At 34.3% G+C, this 20,269-nt stretch overlaps 1 protein-coding gene across 1 annotated transcript; it reads left to right on the plus strand.

Moving 5' to 3' along the window:
• Window positions 1–7,209: 7,209 nt before the first annotated feature.
• On the plus strand, window positions 7,210–19,917 carry LOC125649833 (uncharacterized). The gene is made up of 4 exons (XM_048877655.2): window positions 7,210–7,472; window positions 12,959–13,013; window positions 17,810–17,938; window positions 19,640–19,917. Exons 2-4 carry the CDS (start codon window positions 12,987–12,989, stop codon window positions 19,823–19,825), a joined length of 342 nt encoding a protein of 113 aa, XP_048733612.1. The 5' UTR covers window positions 7,210–7,472; window positions 12,959–12,986; the 3' UTR covers window positions 19,826–19,917.
• Window positions 19,918–20,269: the final 352 nt, after the last annotated feature.

The following is a 20,269-nucleotide window of genomic DNA, read 5'->3' on the forward strand; positions in this document are numbered from 1 at the left end:
TATGAGTCAGTATAATTCACGGGGTTGTCTAGAATTTACTATCGAGTCAGTATAACTCACGGGGTTGTCTAGAATTTACTATGGAGTCAGTATAATTCACGGGGTTGTCTAGAATTTACTATGGAGTCAGTATAACTCACGGGGTTGTCTAGAATTTCCTATGGAGTCAGTATAACTCACGGGGTTGTCTAGAATTTACCATGAGTCAGTATAATTCACGGGGTTGTCTAGAATTTACTATGGAGTCAGTATAACTCACGGGGTTGTCTAGAATTTACTATGAGTCAGTATAATTCACGGGGTTGTCTAGAATTTACTATGAGTCAGTATAATTCACGGGGTTGTCTAGAATTTACTATGGAGTCAGTATAATTCACGGGGTTGTCTAGAATTTACTATGGAGTCAGTAGAACTCACGGAAGATGTCTAGAATTTACTATGGAGTCAGTATAACTCGTGGGGGTTGTCTAGAATTTACTATGGAGTCAGTATAATTCACGGGGTTGTCTAGAATTTACTATGGAGTTAGTATAATTCACGGGGTTGTCTAGAATTTACTATGGAGTCAGTATAATTCACGGGGTTGTCTAGAATTTACTATGGAGTCAGTATAACTCACGGGGTTGTCTAGAATTTACTATGGAGTCAGTATAACTCACGGGGTTGTCTAGAATTTCCTATGGAGTCAGTATAATTCACGGGGTTGTCTAGAATTTACTATGGAGTCAGTATAACTCGTGGGGGTTGTCTAGAATTTACTATGAGTCAGTATAACTCACGGGGTTGTCTAGAATTTACTATGGAGTCAGTATAACTCGTGGGGGTTGTCTAGAATTTACTATGAGTCAGTAGAACTTACGGGGGATGTCTAGCATTTACCGTTGAGGCAGTATTAATCTTGGAGGATCCCTGGGCTTTATTATACATGTAGAATCAGTATTATCTATAAGAGTTAAATTCAACTTTCACGTGTAGTGTGCCGTGAAATATGCATTACTTTGATTAATGAATTGTCATCGAGGATAACAGCAGTCAGTTATGAATATGTACATGAATAGGTTTTGTTCGCGGCTATAATTTTAGTTTTACTTCCACCTGCGCTTTAAATAGCAGAACTTGCGTGTACCCGATAGTATAAAAATCCTCGAAAAATATACTACAAAGAATGGGAGTGAGTTCACTGAACTCTGCCTAATCAGATCACTGGACTTCATCCAACCACTGCACTGAACTCCGACCAATCAGATCATTGAAATCCCCCCAACCAATGCACTGAAATCCGACCAATCAGATCATTGAAATCCCCCCAACCAATGCACCGAAATCAGATCAATCAGATCATTTAAATCCACCCAACCAGTGCACTGAACTCCGACCAATCAGTTCACTTGGAAATGAAAATGGTAGCAACAGCTTAACAACCAATCCCGAAAATGAATAATTTCGCGATATTCTAATACATTCTTTATTGTGTTGGCCAGGGTTCCGTAGTGATCGAGGTAGAGGAGCCTAAGAAGGACCGTGCCGCCTTGCCTTATTGCCTCGCCTGTCTAGCCGCTTGGATCGGGTGCCTTTGCCTTTGTCCCGAGTCTCTGTTGCCATGTTGCTGTGCATGCCTGGTGAGTAAGAATGCTTTGGTACTTACGTTCAGTCAGGATTAGAGTTGAAATATGATTAATCAAAATATGATAGGAGGTCAATACAGAGATGATAAGAGTTCAATACATAGTCGATGATATTTTCCAGAGCCTCTGTACCTACAATATAAGATTGAAGCCATCTCCAACTTGATTATAAAATATTACATGAGTAATGTATTTTTATAGTACTATGCATTTCGCCATGAAAATTAATCAGGGATATTAGTGTTGGGCTACAGAATTTATCTGTCATCAGATGAAATAATAAACATGTTGTCCCCGGTAGCGTTTATTTAAAATATATGGTTTTTTTTTTAATTTACAGGCGGACCGAGCCGAACGCATTGGTGATGGTCGTTACAAGATATGTACGATGCTGTCCATAGTTTTCAGTGTGATAATCATCATCGCTGGAGTGCTGGCCTGGATTTTATTTTTCATCCATATCTTCCCATTATTCTACAGAGCGTTTTGGTGGCATTGACACCCGCCTGTTCTATAGTTAGACGTAACACCTCGCCACCACCAAATCCCAGTAGCAAATTGCCGCCTACCATCTCTTTTTCCCATTTACTGACCAGGAAAATCAAATAGATGATCACCCAAGGACTTCAGAATAATCCCTGTCACACGTGACTCAGATGATCACCTTACAGGGGAGATAATAGGTTTCCTATCCGATTTAACCATATAATTATATGAATTTCAAAATTCCTATCGGGATTTTTCTAATTCCTTCAGGAAATTAACTTCTTATGTGAAATTAAGTTTCCTACGTCGGAGAAATAAACTTTATGAATGTAGAATTTCAAAATTTTAAAATATGAATTGGTTTCCTCCCATATTTACCCGAAAGAGAAATTCATATATTTTTTTAATCTAATAAACTTTATGGGCTGGTGGTCTTCCGTTTAGCATAATAGCGATGTCATGGTGGGGTCGATTTTGCCAGTAATATTTTGACAGAATAAATTACATGTTCATCTTGACTATATTTAATGAATGCGTGTAGTTATTAATTTGTTTTAAAAGTAGGTGTGCAAAGTGTGACTTTCATACTTAAAAAAAACCCCAAAAACCCCAAAACAACCGCCAGTTTTTGCAACTAACTTGTGCAAGATGTTTTTAAGGACTCACTCCTTTCCGGCTCTGTCCCTCTCATTGTAACTGTTGAAGAATGTTTCTTGCAGAATATTTTGGTACTGGTACAGATGTATGTGTAATATTACAAGTTCATGAAAAACTATAGATTGTTGCTCTGTTTGCTTCTTGGTAAACTAGGGGTAATGAAGAATACTGGGGGGGGGGGGGGGGTTGCTTCATTTGATGTTTCTGTTAACAATAAGGTAAAAATTTTGTGTCGAAATCATCCATGATTTTTTCCACTGATGACCACCTTATTTGACTAAATAGTTTCTTCCAAGCTAAGTTCACTTATTCTGAATCTGACGATCATCTGTTTTGGGATGGAAATAAAGTAGACATTCAAATTATGGGTGTTTAATGTTTTGTTCAAGAGTTTATGTGACAATCCTTTAAATAAACATAACTCCCCTAAGTGAGGAAATATTTGATATGAAGCACAGGAAAATGCCCATTTCGATTCCCAGTGACCATGTAGCGTGTGAGAGCGCGGCGAGAATTCCACGGTTATCGAAAAAAAAGGTTTAGACTTGCTTAGATGGTTGAACGGTTTTAGCATGGTTATACGCTGCTAGGAGATTTGGTTCCACGTGTCGTGAGTACAACGCCGGGTAGGAGCAGAAATGGGTATCCAGATATAGGGAATTTTTCTGTGCTCTATAGAAATATTTCTTCACTTAGGGCAGTTATGTTCATTAAAGAGTTCATCGCAATAATAAAAAAAATATTTCAAATGCAGTGTATTGCGTGTAAAACGTTGCTATATTCGATAATCTTGTGATGTATGTTCAATAGCTTGTGATGTATGTTCAATATATTGTGATGTATGTTCAATATCTTGTGATGTATGTTCAATATCTTGTGATGTATGTTCGATAATCTTGTGATGTATGTTCTATATCTTGTGATGTTTTGTGATGTATGTTCAATATCTTGTGATGTAAGTTCAATATCTTGTGATGTATGTTCAATATCTTGTGATGTATGTTCTATATCTTGTGATGTTTTGTGATGTATGTTCAATATCTTGTGATGTATGTTCAATATCTTGTGATGTATGTTCAATATCTTGTGATGTATGTTCTATATCTTGTGATGTATGTTCAATATCTTGTGATGTTTTGTGATGTATGTTCAATATCTTGTGATGTATGTTCAATAATCTTGTGATGTATGTTCAATATATTGTGATGTATGTTCAATATCTTGTGATGTATGTTCAATATCTTGTGATGTATGTTCAATATCTTGTGATGTATGTTCGATATCTTGTGATGCTTTGTGATGTATGTTCAATATCTTGTGATGTATGTTCAATATCTTGTGATGTATGTTCAATAATCTTGTGATGTATGTTGAATTATGGGCTGTGTGTATCTTGTATCCTCCTCCTCATGGGCCTGTATACACTGCACTTCCGCCAAAGTTCGTTTGTACATGCAGGCACTGTGGAATAGAGCATTCCCACCAACTATACTTATAATAAAGATTGCGATGGGGTCATCAGAAAGAATTGGTTGAAAATGAAACTTTTTCCATAGCCAGTTGGTAGTAAGGCACATAATGTTTCTTGTCTCTACGAAGGCAGGAAGAGCTGCGACTTTTCCCCGACTTTAATTCATCTCTGTTTTCCACGTGTTGTCTGAATATCCATGTTTATGTAATACCTGTTTAATCAACAGAAACGTGTTGCTCTGACCCCAACAGTAAGACAGACAACATTTAATATGTCTCTGGTAAGACAGACAACATTACTTGTGTGAATTGTCATTTATTGTGATGACAATGTAAAAAGGGGAGATCACCCAGAATGACATACGTTGGTACTAATTAAAATTGTGTAGTGATCTCCCCTGATATAAAGCAAATTAATGTAAAAAATAAAAATGACACTGTAAAGAGAGGAGATCTCCCAGAAATATAACATACATTGTTACTAATTAAAGCTGCCTAATGGTCTCCCCTGATATAAAACAAAATACTGTAAAAATTAAAAACAGAGAACAAAGTGTAAAACATATATACAATACAACCCAAGAGTTGGCGTTCAAAAACAAAATACTCACAAAAAGCAAGCAAAAAAAAAAAAACAAAAACAAAAAACCAACAAACAAACGAAAAAACAAAACCGCCAACCAAAGTGGACAAGCCAAGCATGGGTAGTCGACCAAAAAGGGGGCCGAGTATAATACAGATCCCGAGATGACTAGTTATCAATATAAAACTCAAAAATAAAAATAACAACATATATAATACATCTGCATTGTGTTAATGCATGTCAACCAGGAGCCAGTACGTGTTGTCTGAATCCAGTTTTTTTTCTTGAAGTGAAAATAGAAAAGTTACATATCTAAGATATTTACTTCAATGTATTATTGAACTTTTCTTTCCTTTTATCCATATACTACAAATTTCGTACCTTGCAATTCAATTCATTTATGAAACTCTATGCTTCTTTATTAAATGAAACCTCTGATGATAAGCGCGCACTTCTTGCACTTTGTATTACGACAGTTCCGAGTTCCCCAACAGTTATTTCCCTTTATCGAACTCTTCCGTAAATTATGACGTAAAATATGATAACAGTGGGTACATTTGCTAATTACTATCGTTGTATTATTTTTAAAGATAATATCCAGAGTTTCTGAGACCATCCTATCTCAGGGCAACTTTAGTGAGTTTATGAATATTGGATAACAAAATGGCTCAAACAAATATTGTTAATTGCCATCTTTCTTTAATAAAAGGGTCACTCATGTAGAAGAGGAAACGAATAATGATTTAATAGCCAATTTGATGATCTTATTCAAACAAATTATGCTTGATATGGCCAGAATATGCATACCAGTGATTGATATAAACAAAAGTTACGCTTTCATTACATTAATCGTACGTAATCGTTATGTACAATGCCAGTCTAAGATATAATGTATACATTGTGTACCCACCATACGTCATAAAATGCGAAAGAGTTCGACAAAGGGAAATAACTTTTGGGTAACTCGGAACTTGCGTTGTAATCGCGGTCGTACATTATCCGTTATGCGGTATTTGGTAGTGCCTCTGTGTGTGGAGACGCAGAGTACTATGGGTAGTATAAAGAGTTGAATTTCTGCAATTAGAGTCCATTGGGTTATAATATAATAAAATGAAATTTACAGTGTTATACATATTTTGTAATCAATTAAAAGTAATTCACAGCATGCAGAGGAGAAAATACGTTTAAATATGGAAACCGATTGGTTGAATGACTTACATCATGTTCCAAAACTCTGAACTTACACCATTTTGAAATCATGCTACAGCGTAGAAAAATACGTAACATTGAATATTCCAAAACCAATAAGATCAACTATGGCCATGTTAAGATGTGGAATCCTGCCCTTACGGATCGAAACGGGTCGACAGTCGAAGATAAAATATGTTCTATGTGTGACCTAAATCAAATTGAGTCTGAAAAACACTTTCTACTAGTGTGTCCCTTTTATAAAGAACAAAGAAAAACTCTATATAATGAAATTGGACTTAATGTAAATTTAAATCAAATGGATGACTCTGCGTTTACTAAAATTTTTTGCAATTTCCCAAGACAAACTGCAAAATTTATCTATAATTCTTATAACATCAGACAAAAATACTTAAGGAAAGTTACATAACTCAATTATCTATGATAGAAATATACATCCAAATGACTATATGCGCAGCCATCACTGAATATGTTAAATAGTTTAAAGTGACATATAGGTCCACTAGAGGTGGGATCAGCCCAGGAGAAGTGAGAATCTACTGTTGACCACTCACACCCGCTGTGAGGCCGATAAGACTGGGTTGCATACTTTAAGCTGAATACACATAACACGGTTTCTTCATTAATCGGTACAGTTTGCAGGGCCGTAAATTACATGGAGGCGGAGGAGGCAGCTGCCTCCTCCAACTTTTGAGCCAAAAAAAAATTCAATTTAAAGTTCATTAGAATTTATGTTGTTTCCAATAACTAAGAACATGATACCTCCCTTAAAAAGCATTCCAAATCTTTCTTTTAGAATGAGTTAGTCAAGTAACATCTTAGAAGGCCCTAGAATCAAGGATTTTGCACGAAACGTGTTCAGTGTGCACAAAATGTGCTCAGCGTCTGGGGGCCTGGGCCCCAGACCCCCGCCTAATTTCCTGCCTCCTCCAAATTGAAGGTTAATTTACGGCCCTGGTTTGGTAGTTTACAGCAAATACTACAATTATTAAATAGAACTCTTAATGATAAAGATAGAGCTGAGAAAAATTCACTTATTGTTGATTAACGATCTCAACATTATGCTATTCTATTCCTGTTTAATTAATTAATTTAACTCAATGTTTATTTCTATTTATGAGATCAAAACTTTTTGTCTGTTTATTATAAGGAAAATAATCATAAATTGACTTTATTAAACTGTTATACTGTAGAGGGATATAACTCTCGTCTATTCCACCCCAGCTCTGAAAAGCGCTGTACATTGTCTCTGATGTTCTTCGGATGAGTTGGATATATTATAACTTTCTTTCATAACATTTCGTTTTCACAATAACTATACATTTCATTTATGGTTGGTTGATTTCTTCAAGGTGACATTGAATCAAGGGTACAACGTTTATTTTTAGATTCGTTGCCACACTTCAGGTGATATAGAAATGTCGATTTAACTGACACTGTCGGTAAGTGAGTTTATGAAGTCTTTTACAGTTGGTGACAAGATATGTGTATTTCATAATATGTTTGTACTCTGATGGAATTTTTCTACTCGCATAACATCGATAGTTTTCATATAGAAAAAAATATTTTTGATATTTCTTTTTTTACTCTTTAGGATTTCTGAAATGTTGATAAACTTTGTAAACATCCTGAGAAAGGTGTACATATAATATGGAGATCTAGTCATTTGTGAATTTTTTGATAACTACCTGAACTCTTTGTCACATAATCTATAGTTTATCATATACTGTTTATATATAATATATTTCAATGCCAAGTTGATCAATAAAATGTTTCAGACACCAAGTAGTTCTTAATTCTAAATTATGAAATATCGGGAAGAAATTGTCAGATACATACATGTACAATGAGAAATTACACCAGTACTATTTGCATTTCGAATCTTTCAAGTTTTTCTCTAGTGTTTCAGTGAAATCGGAAACCCATAGTAGGACCAAAACAATTATGATCCTTTAAACATTTTCTCAAATTCTTTCCAAGTCGTTAAACATAATATAATATACAATTATGGACTGTTTAGCAGGGAGACATCACAAATTATCAGGTTTTAGTAGGTTTATCACCTGAGGGTGCCTGTGCGCCCGAGGGTGATAACCCTACTCAGACCTGATAATTTGTGATGTCTCCCTGCTAAGCAGTCCATAATAGTTTTATTATCCTGAAGAATCTGAACGTTAAAAAAAACTATCACACAATTATTGACTTGTACCATGTATCTTTTTTTATTATTTAAAACGTTAACAGATTCGTAATAACTTTCTCTGCAGAAAATTCTGATAACTTTTCAATAGTTTTCGAGGGGTGAAATCAATGTTACCCTAAACTACATATATTATTTTGTTTACACTCAATGTCATACATTTATTAGATATAATATAATATATGTTAACGAAAGCCAAACATTGAGGTTTGAGAACGTTAAGGTAATTCCCCATACCACGTCAAATAACGTTAGAAACGTTATTCACGAACGTTATTATATACTTTCAATTTCATCTCTTCTTTTTTCTTTAAAAGTTTGCGGGCATATATCACACGATATATGCCCGGAAACATTCCGGCCCGCAAACATTACGTCACAATCAAATTTCTACGCCGTTAATTTTCAAATTTTTCGTGTTTTTCATCTTTTACTCAGTTAAACCGATAAAGTTATTGTTAAAAATAAAATTATTGTTAGTTTCTAAATGAAATTGAAAGTATATAATAAAAAGGTTATAGACTTTGTATGGGAAATATGACGACCTCGTTTTTTGTCGCGAACGGACCTCGCAAGCTCGGTCCGTCTACGCGACAAAAAACTCGGTCGTCATATTTTCCCATACAAAGTCTATAACCTATAATTATAACACATTCAACGAACCCGATGGCATTTTGGTGAATTTTGTAGACCGTATTAGGACTGATTGTTTGAAAGCAAATAGCAAAAATTTAGAATTAAAAAACAACATACATTGTACGAATTGCAATAATACAAACAAGCCGGTTTTATACAAGATAACGCTCGGGAGAGAAAATGCTTATAGTTATATACATCGCGAAGTCGTAAACTCTCCATACACATTGCGTTGTGACACACAGTCGTTTAGTAATTCCCGTGAGATTTCTGCATATATTACAGATTATGATGTTAAATCGTGTTGCCAATTTTCATTGTATCTATTGTAGGCCATTTCTTTTGTGTGATTTCTGATAGTTAATGACGGGTAGAAATATCGAATCTCCTATTCAACAAAATGCAAATTTTTGTGTGCTGCATGTACTGATAGTCATATATTTTTGTTATGTTTTCCTTATAATTTATTTAAACCTGAAAGAATACGATCGATGTCGTCAAGATCTAAATAGAATATATGCATAATCTAAAGCTATACTTATAGGTTATAGACTTTGTATGGGAAAATATGACGACCGAGTTTTTTGGCGCGTAGACGGACCGAGCTTGCGAGGTCCGTTCGTGACAAAAAACGAGGTCGTCATATTTCCCATACAAAGTCTATAACCTGTTTATTATATACTTTCAATTTCATTTAGAAACTAACAATAATTTTATTTTTAACAATAACTTTATCGGTTTAACTGAGTAAAAGATGAAAAACACGAAAAATTTGAAAATTAACGGCGTAGAAATTTGATTGTGACGTAATGTTTGCGGGCCGGAATGTTTCCGGGCATATATCGTATGATATATGCCCGCAAACTTTTAAAGAAAAAAGAAGAGATGAAATTGAAAGTATATAATAATGACATTGTATCCCCCTCCCTCCCCTCGCAATTCTTTAAATATTTATTTACACGACAAAAATCGCTTTTGGGGCCCTCCGAATCCATAATAAATGTGCATATACATGAACATGTATGTGCATATCTCCGTTGTGTCTAATGATTTCAGGGTGTTCAATTTAGATCAGACGCTGACAGATTTATCACATATGTGTAGGACCTATCTCTATGTCTAGGTGTCGTACGTTTGTGCTCTTGTTCATACAGTATAGATCATGGGTGTTGTAATGTAATTTTCTTTTTCTGGCTGAACATGATCTTTACTGATGTTTTGATTAAAACGTCTCGGAATGTACGCGATAGTTTCATGTCGTTAAGACTCGCATCGCATGGCTGTGTCGTATTGTTAAAAACTACCAGAAAATAAAAATTATTAAAATATTCGAATTTCCCAAAATTTGTAACTTGAGCATAGGTTAGCATTCTCTGAATGAGCGTTAAAATGTACAACTCATTCTGATCTACATAATTTTGTTCCAACTAGATCTGGCGACATAATTTTATTTTTTCATCTATTGTGACGTCATGTCAGTGTTCATGTGACGTAGACTATGGATTTAGTAAGCTCCATAGTAGCCTTAGTACGTAAGTCCTCGAGCTCGCGCTTCATACTTCACCGCATATCGTAACGCAAACTCCCCGTCGAGGCCTCATTACGTCACCTACGAATATACCTCTCCTATGTGACGCAACACAATATACAGATTTGTATATTGTGAGTCCGCGATTATCACGCAGGCAAATGACACTAAAGAAGTAGTTCGCAGTTAAAAGTTTGAAGATATTGATATTAAGAGCATTAATATAAAAGTATGGATTTTATTTTAAACATAAAATGATCAAAAGATCATTAAAAAGTAGGGAGACTCTGTTCAAATTATTGTGTAAAGTAATGAACTTGATGTTTACGTTCTTGTTTTGAAAGTTGTTTACGTTTGACGTTATGTTTTTTCGTCATTCTACAGTGACGTCACAGTATACGCGGCCTAAGAAGTCAATATTAAGATGTGGTATGGGGAATTACCTTGAGAAAGCTTTCAATTGTGAAGTCACAGTAGAATGCCGCAAAAACGTAACGTCAAGCGTAAACATTTCGCAACGTATTTCTAGACAAAAACGTAAACATGAAGTGAAATGCAAAATTGCATTAGAATGGAAATATATTTCTTCTCGATTGTTATTTGCGACCGTTAATGTTGACGCTGAAGTTTATGATTAACGATCCCGCATATTTTCAATTATATTTAATAGGGCTTTCTGCTTGTGCCATTAGAAGTTATCTTCTAAAGGGAAACAACACAGTTGTCACCCTGCACGTGAGGGAGACATCACGAATTGTCTCCCTCCACGTGACCAGTCCTCGACCAATGAAATTGACTGTATTACTCTGAAGGATAATAATAAAGATTTGGAGGGAAGTGGATAATAATCAATATGTTAAGTGCATGTTAGGTACACTGAATAGTTGCAGATCTGTAGCTCTCCGAGAAAATATTGGGACAGGCCCAGAGAGCTACAGATCTGCAGCTACACTTTAAATCACTTCACTTTTCAAGTAAAATTTTCATATCATAAGATCCAAGTTTAAATCAAAATATGGTGGTTATAGATATTTAGACAAGAAGCCATCAGTTGCAGGTACGTAGAATCGGGCCTTCCTCTCCCTCCCCACATTTTTGAAAACGTTCATATTACGTTATTGTTGCAAGTAAAGTTAGCTATTTTTACATGCAAAGTAAGACACATTGGGTGACTGTTTCCTTTCTTTGTATACGAACCCCCTCCCCAACCCACAATATAAGATTTGGAAGTTTGAGCAAAATAGTAAATAGATATGTTCCTTTATTCATTTTATCGAATTTTAATTTGTGTTTTATTTGTTTGTCAAGAATTAGAGCAACACGCATGAAAATAACTTCTCCTCTTGCCCCCTCCCACCCTAAACACATAAAAACGATGATACGTGCTTGATTGTTACAAAAGCAATACTACATGCCTGATTGTTGCAAAACCGATGCTACTTGCCTCAATTGTACTTTAGTTTGATGGGGTCCAGTGGCAAGAAAATAGTTGAATGCAATCGAACTACATCTACTGCAACAAATTGATATCAGATTGAACATAAGTGGTGAAATATATGGTAAATACCTATGAATTTAATGTACAAACGTGCATGCATTTTTAGGAATAAAGATGAAGCATTATGCTTAAGCATATAGAGTGCGCTCTATCAATGTCCGATCATATACACATGACAGCTAGTGTTTAATTCAGAAAATAAGAGTCATCGGCATTTCATTATATCTATCATTTATATATTTCCTGTTTATTGATAAACTTCCATCCTTCATCTAACCAAACAGAGGATATGCAAGTTCAGGAGATACTTTCATTTTGTGAAAATTTCAAGTTTGTTATTTACACCCTGTGATTAATGTAATCAATGAATGAATCAACCTATTTCGCTACTGAGAATATTAATATTTCCCCTGTTTTTTCATTTTCTCTGATTTCATGTTCCTTGTTAGATTATGGATATAATGTGTCAATAAAGCAGACGATGCACTACAATGTACGTTCATTTTGGCCGTCACATTTCAGATCGTGTATTATTTCGTATTGGCTGATCTTGCGGATAATAAGTGGTAAATCATATGGAAATGGCTCCCAATGTTTATAACCATGACAAAATAGAAAAAAGATTATATCGCATTTTTATTAAGAACAAGCACTTGTTAGCCGTTTGCATTTACATGTATTCCAACTACCATGCTTCACTGACTGCGACATGTGGGGAGAGGGAGGCAATACACTGTACAATAAGACCAACAATCTAATTATCAGTTATTCTTCCTATTGTATATTTTTTTTAATTGGATCATTTCCTAAGTCCAGGCAACGAACTGAGAAAAATGAGAGTTTGTTTATAACTTGGCTTGTTAGAAATTGATTGACTAATAAATTTCAATATAATATGCATTGGTTCAATTTGTTGGAAGTCTGTTCTCAGTTGATGGTCATGGAGCCTGTTGCTTAACGCTAGAATATTTATAGTAATTGAGCATTCCATTCAGAGCTTATGTTCAGAGAAAAGATATACATTTATAGGCATAGTACAATGATGCTTTAAAATTCTCTTTTTGAGGCACAAACGAAGCAAAGAAGAGGAAGGCATGCTGCTGGGTTCAAAAGATCGAGAGGTACAGAGTATAGTAGTGGTGTAGTTGTAACCTTGTAAGATACGGATGACTGATTAGAAACAATTATAACATTGTAAGATACGGATGACTGATTAGAAACAATTATAACATTGTAAGATATGGAGGACTTAATAGGAACAATTTTAAAATTGTAGGATATGGATGACTGATTAGGAACAATTTTAACATTGTAGGATATGGAGGACTTAATAGGAACAATTTTAACATTGTAGGATATGGATGACTGATTAGAAACAATTATAATATTGTAAGATATGGAGGACTTAATAGGAACAATTTTAACATTGTAGGATATGGATGACTGATTAGGAACAATTTTAACATTGTACGATATGGAGGACTTAATAGGAACAATTTTAACATTGTAGGATATGGATGACTGATTAGAAACAATTATAACATTGTAAGATATGGAGGACCTAATAGGAACAATTGTAACATTGTAGGATATGGATGACTGATTAGGAACAATTGCAACATAGTAAGATATGGATGACAGATTAGAAACAATTGTAACATTGTAAGATATGGAGGACTTAATAGGAACAATTGTAACATTGTAGGATATGGATGACTGATTAGAAACAATTATAACATTGTAAGATATGGAGGACTTAATAGGAACAATTGTAACATTGTAGGATATGGATGACTGTTTAGGAACAATTTTAACATTGTAGGATATGGATGACTTAATAGGAACAATTTTAACATTGTAGTATATGGATGCCTGATTAGAAACAATTATAACATTGTAAGATATGGAGGACTTAATAGGAACAATTTTAACATTGTAGGATATGGATGACTGATTAGGAACAATTTTAACATTGTAGGATATGGATGACTGATTAGGAACAATTGTAACATAGTAAGATATGGATTACAGATTAGAAACAATTGTAACATTGTAAGATATGGATGCCTGATTAGGAAAAATTATAAAATTGTAAAGTATGGATGATTGATTAGAAACAAGTGTAACATTGTAAGATATGGATAACAGATTAGAAACAAGTGTAACATTGTAAGATATGGATGACAGATTAGAAACAAGTGTAACATTGTAAGATATGGATGACAGATTAAGAACAAGTGTAACATTGTAAGATATGGATGACAGATTAGGAACAAGTGTAACATTGTAAGATATGGATGACAGATTAGGAACAAGTGTAACATTGTAAGATATGGATGACAGATTAAGAACAAGTGTAACATTGTAAGATATAGATGACAGATTAAGAACAAGTGTAACATTGTGAGATATAGATGACAGATTAAGAACAAGTGTAACATTGTAAGATATAGATGACAGATTAAGAACAAGTGTAACATTGTAAGATATAGATGACAGATTAGGAACAAGTGTAACATTGTAAGATATGGATGACAGATTAGGAACAAGTGTAACATTGTAAGATATGGATGACAGATTAGGAACAAGTGTAACATTGTAAGATATGGATGACAGATTAAGAACAAGTGTAACATTGTAAGATATAGATGACAGATTAGGGACAAGTGTAACATTGTAAGATATAGATGACTGATTAGGAACAAGTGCAACATTGTAAGATATGGATGAATGATTAGGAACAAGTGTAACATTGTAAGATATGGATGACAGATTAGGAACAAGTGTAACATTGTTGGATATGGATTACTGATTAGGGACAAGTGTAACATTGTAAGATATGGATGACTGATTAGGAAAAAGTTTAACATTGTAAGATATGGATGACAGATTAGGAATAATTATAACATTTTAAGATATGGGTGACAGATTAGGAACAAGTGTAACATTGTTGGATATGGATTACTGATTAGGGACAAGTGTAACATTGTAAGATGTGGATGACTAATTAGGAACAAGTGTAACATTGTAAGATATGGATGACAGATTAGGAATAATTATAACATTTTAAGATATGGATGACAGATTAGGAACAAGTGCATCATTGTTGGATATGGATTACTGATTAGGGAGAAGTGTAACATTGTTGGATATGGATGACAGATTAGGAACAAGTGTAACATTGTAAAATATGGGTGACAGATTAAGAACAAGTGTAACATTGTAAGATATGGATGACAGATTAGGAACAAGTGTAACATTGTAAGATATGGATGACAGATTAGGAACAAGTGTAACATTGTAAGATATGGATGACAGATTAGGAACAAGTGTAACATTGTAAGATATGGATGACAGATTAGAAACAAGTGTAACATTGTAAGATATGGATGACAGAATAAGAACAAGTGTAACATTGTAAGATATAGATGACAGATTAGGGACAAGTGTAACATTGTAAGATATGGATGACAGATTAGGAACAAGTGTAACATTGTAAGATATGGATGACAGATTAGGAACAAGTGTAACATTGTAAGATATGGATGACAGATTAGGAACAAGTGTAACATTGTAAGATATGGATGACAGATTAGGAACAAGTGTAACATTGTAAGATATGGATGACAGATTAGGAACAAGTGTAACATTGTAAGATATGGATGACAGATTAGAAACAAGTGTAACATTGTAAGATATGGATGACAGAATAAGAACAAGTGTAACATTGTAAGATATAGATGACAGATTAGGAACAAGTGTAGCATTGTTGGATATGGATTACTGATTAGGAACAAGTGTAACATTGTAAGATATGGATGACAGATTAGGAACAAGTGTAACATTGTTGGATATGGATTACTGATTAGGGACAAGTGTAACATTGTAAGATATGGATGACTGATTAGGAAAAAGTTTAACATTGTAAGATATGGATGATAGATTAGGAATAATTATAACATTTTAAGATATGGGTGACAGATTAGGAACAAGTGTAACATTGTTAGATATGGATTACTGATTAGGGACAAGTGTAACATTGTAAGATGTGGATGACTAATTAGGAACAAGTGTAACATTGTAAGATATGGATGACAGATTAGGAATAATTATAACATTTTAAGATATGGATGACAGATTAGGAACAAGTGCATCATTGTTGGATATGGATTACTGATTAGGGAGAAGTGTAACATTGTTGGATATGGATGACAGATTAGGAACAAGTGTAACATTGTAAAATATGGGTGACAGATTAAGAACAAGTGTAACATTGTAAGATATGGATGACAGATTAGGGACAAGTGTAACATTGTAAGATATGGATGACAGATTAGGGACAAGTGTAACATTGTAAGATATGGGTGACAGATTAGGAACAAGTGTAACATTGTTGGATATGGATTACTGATTAGGGACAAGTGTAACATTGTAAGATATGGATGACAGATTAGGAATAATTATAACGTTTTAAGATATGGGTGACAGATTAGGAACAAGTGTAACATTGTAAGATATAGATGACAGATTAGGGACAAGTGTAACATTGTAAGATATAGATGACAGATTAGGAACAAGTGTATCATTGTTGCATATGGATTACTGATTAGGGACAAGTGTAACATTGTTGGATATGGATGACAGATTAGGAACAAGTGTAACATTGTAAGATATTTATACAAATCGTATTGTAGGCGATATCTCTGCATTATACAATTAATACATGTATCGTTGCCGATATCAATGTAATAAAATAACATTTACACTTTTCATATGATATATATGTATTACGATCTTTCGGATTGGCTGAGATCCAATAAACTAGAATAGAATGTTATATTCACATCCACAGGCCTCTGAGGTGAATATAACATTTGATTCTTTTCAACATTGACCCAAAAATAAATTGGAAATTCTCAAATTCATACGATTGGTTATTATTTTGGTAGTCCGATGAAAACTCGCGTCTCTAATAACTTTAAACTGGGTCTTGCACTCTAGTTTTTAACAAAGATGGCCGACCAGGTATCGCTTTGTAAGCACTAACAGTTTGAATGTTTTAATTTTTCAATCAAATAGTAAAACAATTTTTCTCTGTCAATACGATGCTTTAGCTACCCTTAAACATACTGACCTAAAACTGTCTATAACTGTATAGTGTAGTGGAAAAATGTATATATTATGAATATTTGTTAAGTCGTATTGCATATATCTAATTGGTAAGTCGTATTGTAGGCGATATCTATACAGGTCGTTTGTAGGCGATATGTATACAGGTCATATTGCAGGCGATATCTATACAGGTCGTATTGCAGGCGACATCTATACAGGTCGTTTGTAGGCGATATCTATACAGGTCGTTTGTAGGCGATATCTATACAGGTCGTTTGTAGGCGATATGTATACAGGTCGTATTGCAGGCGACATCTATACAGGTCGTATTGCAGGCGATATTTATACAAGTTGTATTGTAGGCGATATTTATACAAGTTGTATTGTAGGCGATATTTATACAAGTTGTATTGTAGGCGATATTTATACAGGTCGTATTGTATGCGATATTTTACAGGTCGTATTGTAGGCGATATTTATACAGGTCGTATTGTAGGCGATATTTATACAAGTCGTATTGTAGGCGATATATATACAAGTCATACTGTAGGCGATATTTATACAAGTCATACTGTAGGCGATATTTATACATTGTAGTGTAGGCGATATTTTTGCTATAATAAAGGTCGTATTGTAGGCGATATTTATACAGGTCGTATTGTATGCGATATTTATACAAGTCGTATTGTAGGCGATATATATACAAGTCATACTGTAGGCGATATTTATACAAGTCATACTGTAGGCGATATTTATACATTGTAGTGTAGGCGATATTTTTGCTATAATAAAGGTTGTATTGTAGGCGATGTTGCCGATCGTTATGGAGAGAGAGAAGGAGAGTCAGTCTAACCTCCTCTACTGTCTATCCTGTCTGTCCTTCTGGGTCTCCGGCTGGATCCCCGGCCTCGTCGCGTACGTCATGGCTTATCAGGTACTCAATTATATTTAGAAACAGTTTGCCTCTCTGTACATCAGATCAGGAAAAGTAGTAATCATGGTCGAATTACAGGAAAAGGAAATGTAGACGTAGATCCATTATGTGAAGTCCTTTTATAGATTTTGCCAGGGTATATTTCAACAATATATCAATAATATGAGAATATGCGCATCTAAAACAAAAACTTGTGCATCTGTACATGTCATATTGTTCAAACAAGCACAACAACCTCATCTTTTAAAGTGATCGAAAAACTAGCGTTGCTGTCTTTCTGTAACAGAAAAGGCAATCAAATGTAAAACGGTGTTGCTTCAATCTTAAAATCAGATCCTATGATCCGCTCACATAGATAGTTACACTAGTGTGGGTGGTGCTTACAGGTTTGATAGGAAAAAAAACAACTCCTGTTGCGGGTCGTAGACAAGGGGTTTATTCGGCAGAATATATATTCAAATAATTGTTAAACCCTGTAACAATTGTATAACAACAATCAATCAAATGTATAAGTCATAAAATACAATATTTACTATTACTTACTAATTGATATGTAATTAATGTTAGCAATATTTACATACTTCAAGGGAGATAACTGTTTACAAAATGTGCTATATATGCAATATCAAATACACAAATGCATCTCCCAATATTTACTCCTATCTTATTACTTTGATATGAGATATACTGAAACTTAAAAAAACCTCAAACATTAATAGGTATAGGCCAATATATACAATGGTGAACTGTTCACGTGACAGACAAAAGTCCACAGTTCAAACCATGGCTAATATTTAGAACACATCATAGTGAGACACATAATGAAAATACTTGATCTATTTACAATTTATAGTTAGAATAAGTAACCCCCCCTCTCTCTCACTATACTTTTATTCAAGCTGAAATGCACAGGAAATTAATCTTGATGCAAAATTAAAAGAGTTTCCATTTTTAGATATATATTAGAAATATATCAACATTGGTATAAACGTAGTAACTTACCGATTGAGAGGAAAAATCAGTCTCAGGTAGGACTATCAGGTCTATGTAATGTCAAACTACTTCAAATCTCAAACAAAGAACTCTTGTAGGGAAAAATCCCAAAACCAATAAAAACACAAGACACAAAACTAAAACACCAATGAAATTAAAAGACTTGACCAAGACATAATTAGGAATCTTTCATATTCGCTCAATGGAAATGGTACCTCAGGAGAGAACTAAGTTTTAGGCTCCATCAGATACTGAATTGCAGATTAATTGATGGATTATATCATTCAATACACTATATAGCAAATTGATATTTGATTAAAAATATGAAATAATAATAATGCAGGCGTGCATATGTGAATGCACTATATGCATATTATATAATGAATGACTGTCACACAAACATAAAGTTGTTCTTTTTTTCTAAATGTTCATACATGTATAATGGAAATGGAAAATCAATGCAAAAAATAATTTCCCGCAAATATCTGGATTCTGCGCACTCAATTGTTCCCATCTCACCGAACCCGATCTATTTCTTATAAGCGTTTCTCACTCACACGTGTGACTATAAGTTCCGGTATATACATACTAACTCGTTTTCCTTTATTATGCTTTAAACAGTAGAAAGAAAAATGTTCGTAACATACTAAATTAACGTGCACTCTGTAAACATTACCTGGTTTTTTAAATTCTATATTTCAATTCTAGGCAGACAGGGCTAAGAAGCACGGCGACTCCGTTCGATATAAGTTGTACACCACTGTCGGCATGGTGGCAGGGACAATCGGTATCATTAGTGGTCTGGCGTGTATCGTACTATTCTTCATGTTCATCTTTCCCGTCTGGTACCGTCATCTCTATATGGATGTGGAGCCAGACTTCCCCTGGGAGTGACGTATGGCGAACTTTGATTATCATAATAAAGACAAGCTTTATTGTACATGTATGCGATTCATTAAAAAATAAATATGATTCAATATGTAGAATGGATTGGTGAATTATTTTTGCTCTGAAAGAAATATATTATCTTGTTTAACATCATAGGAAAAGAAACATTGATTTATTGCTTTAAGTTCCTCTATCGGTCTATATGTCGTGTAAATTGTACATGTGCAAGATGAAAATTAACATACTAGTATCATTACCAGTCATGTTACATCAAGTTATCTTACTCATGAATGTGTTCGACTGTATAATCTTGAGAAACTGACTCCACAACATCTACTCGTTAGTAACCAGTGTTCTCTAGTTCATGTTACTAGTGTTCTCTAGTTCATGTTACCAGTGTTCTCTAGTTCATGTTACCAGTGTTCTCTAGTTCATGTTACCAGTGTTCTC

The sequence above is a fragment of the Ostrea edulis genome, chromosome 5 (assembly GCF_947568905.1).
Source record: "Ostrea edulis chromosome 5, xbOstEdul1.1, whole genome shotgun sequence".
Taxonomy (NCBI): domain Eukaryota; kingdom Metazoa; phylum Mollusca; class Bivalvia; order Ostreida; family Ostreidae; genus Ostrea; species Ostrea edulis.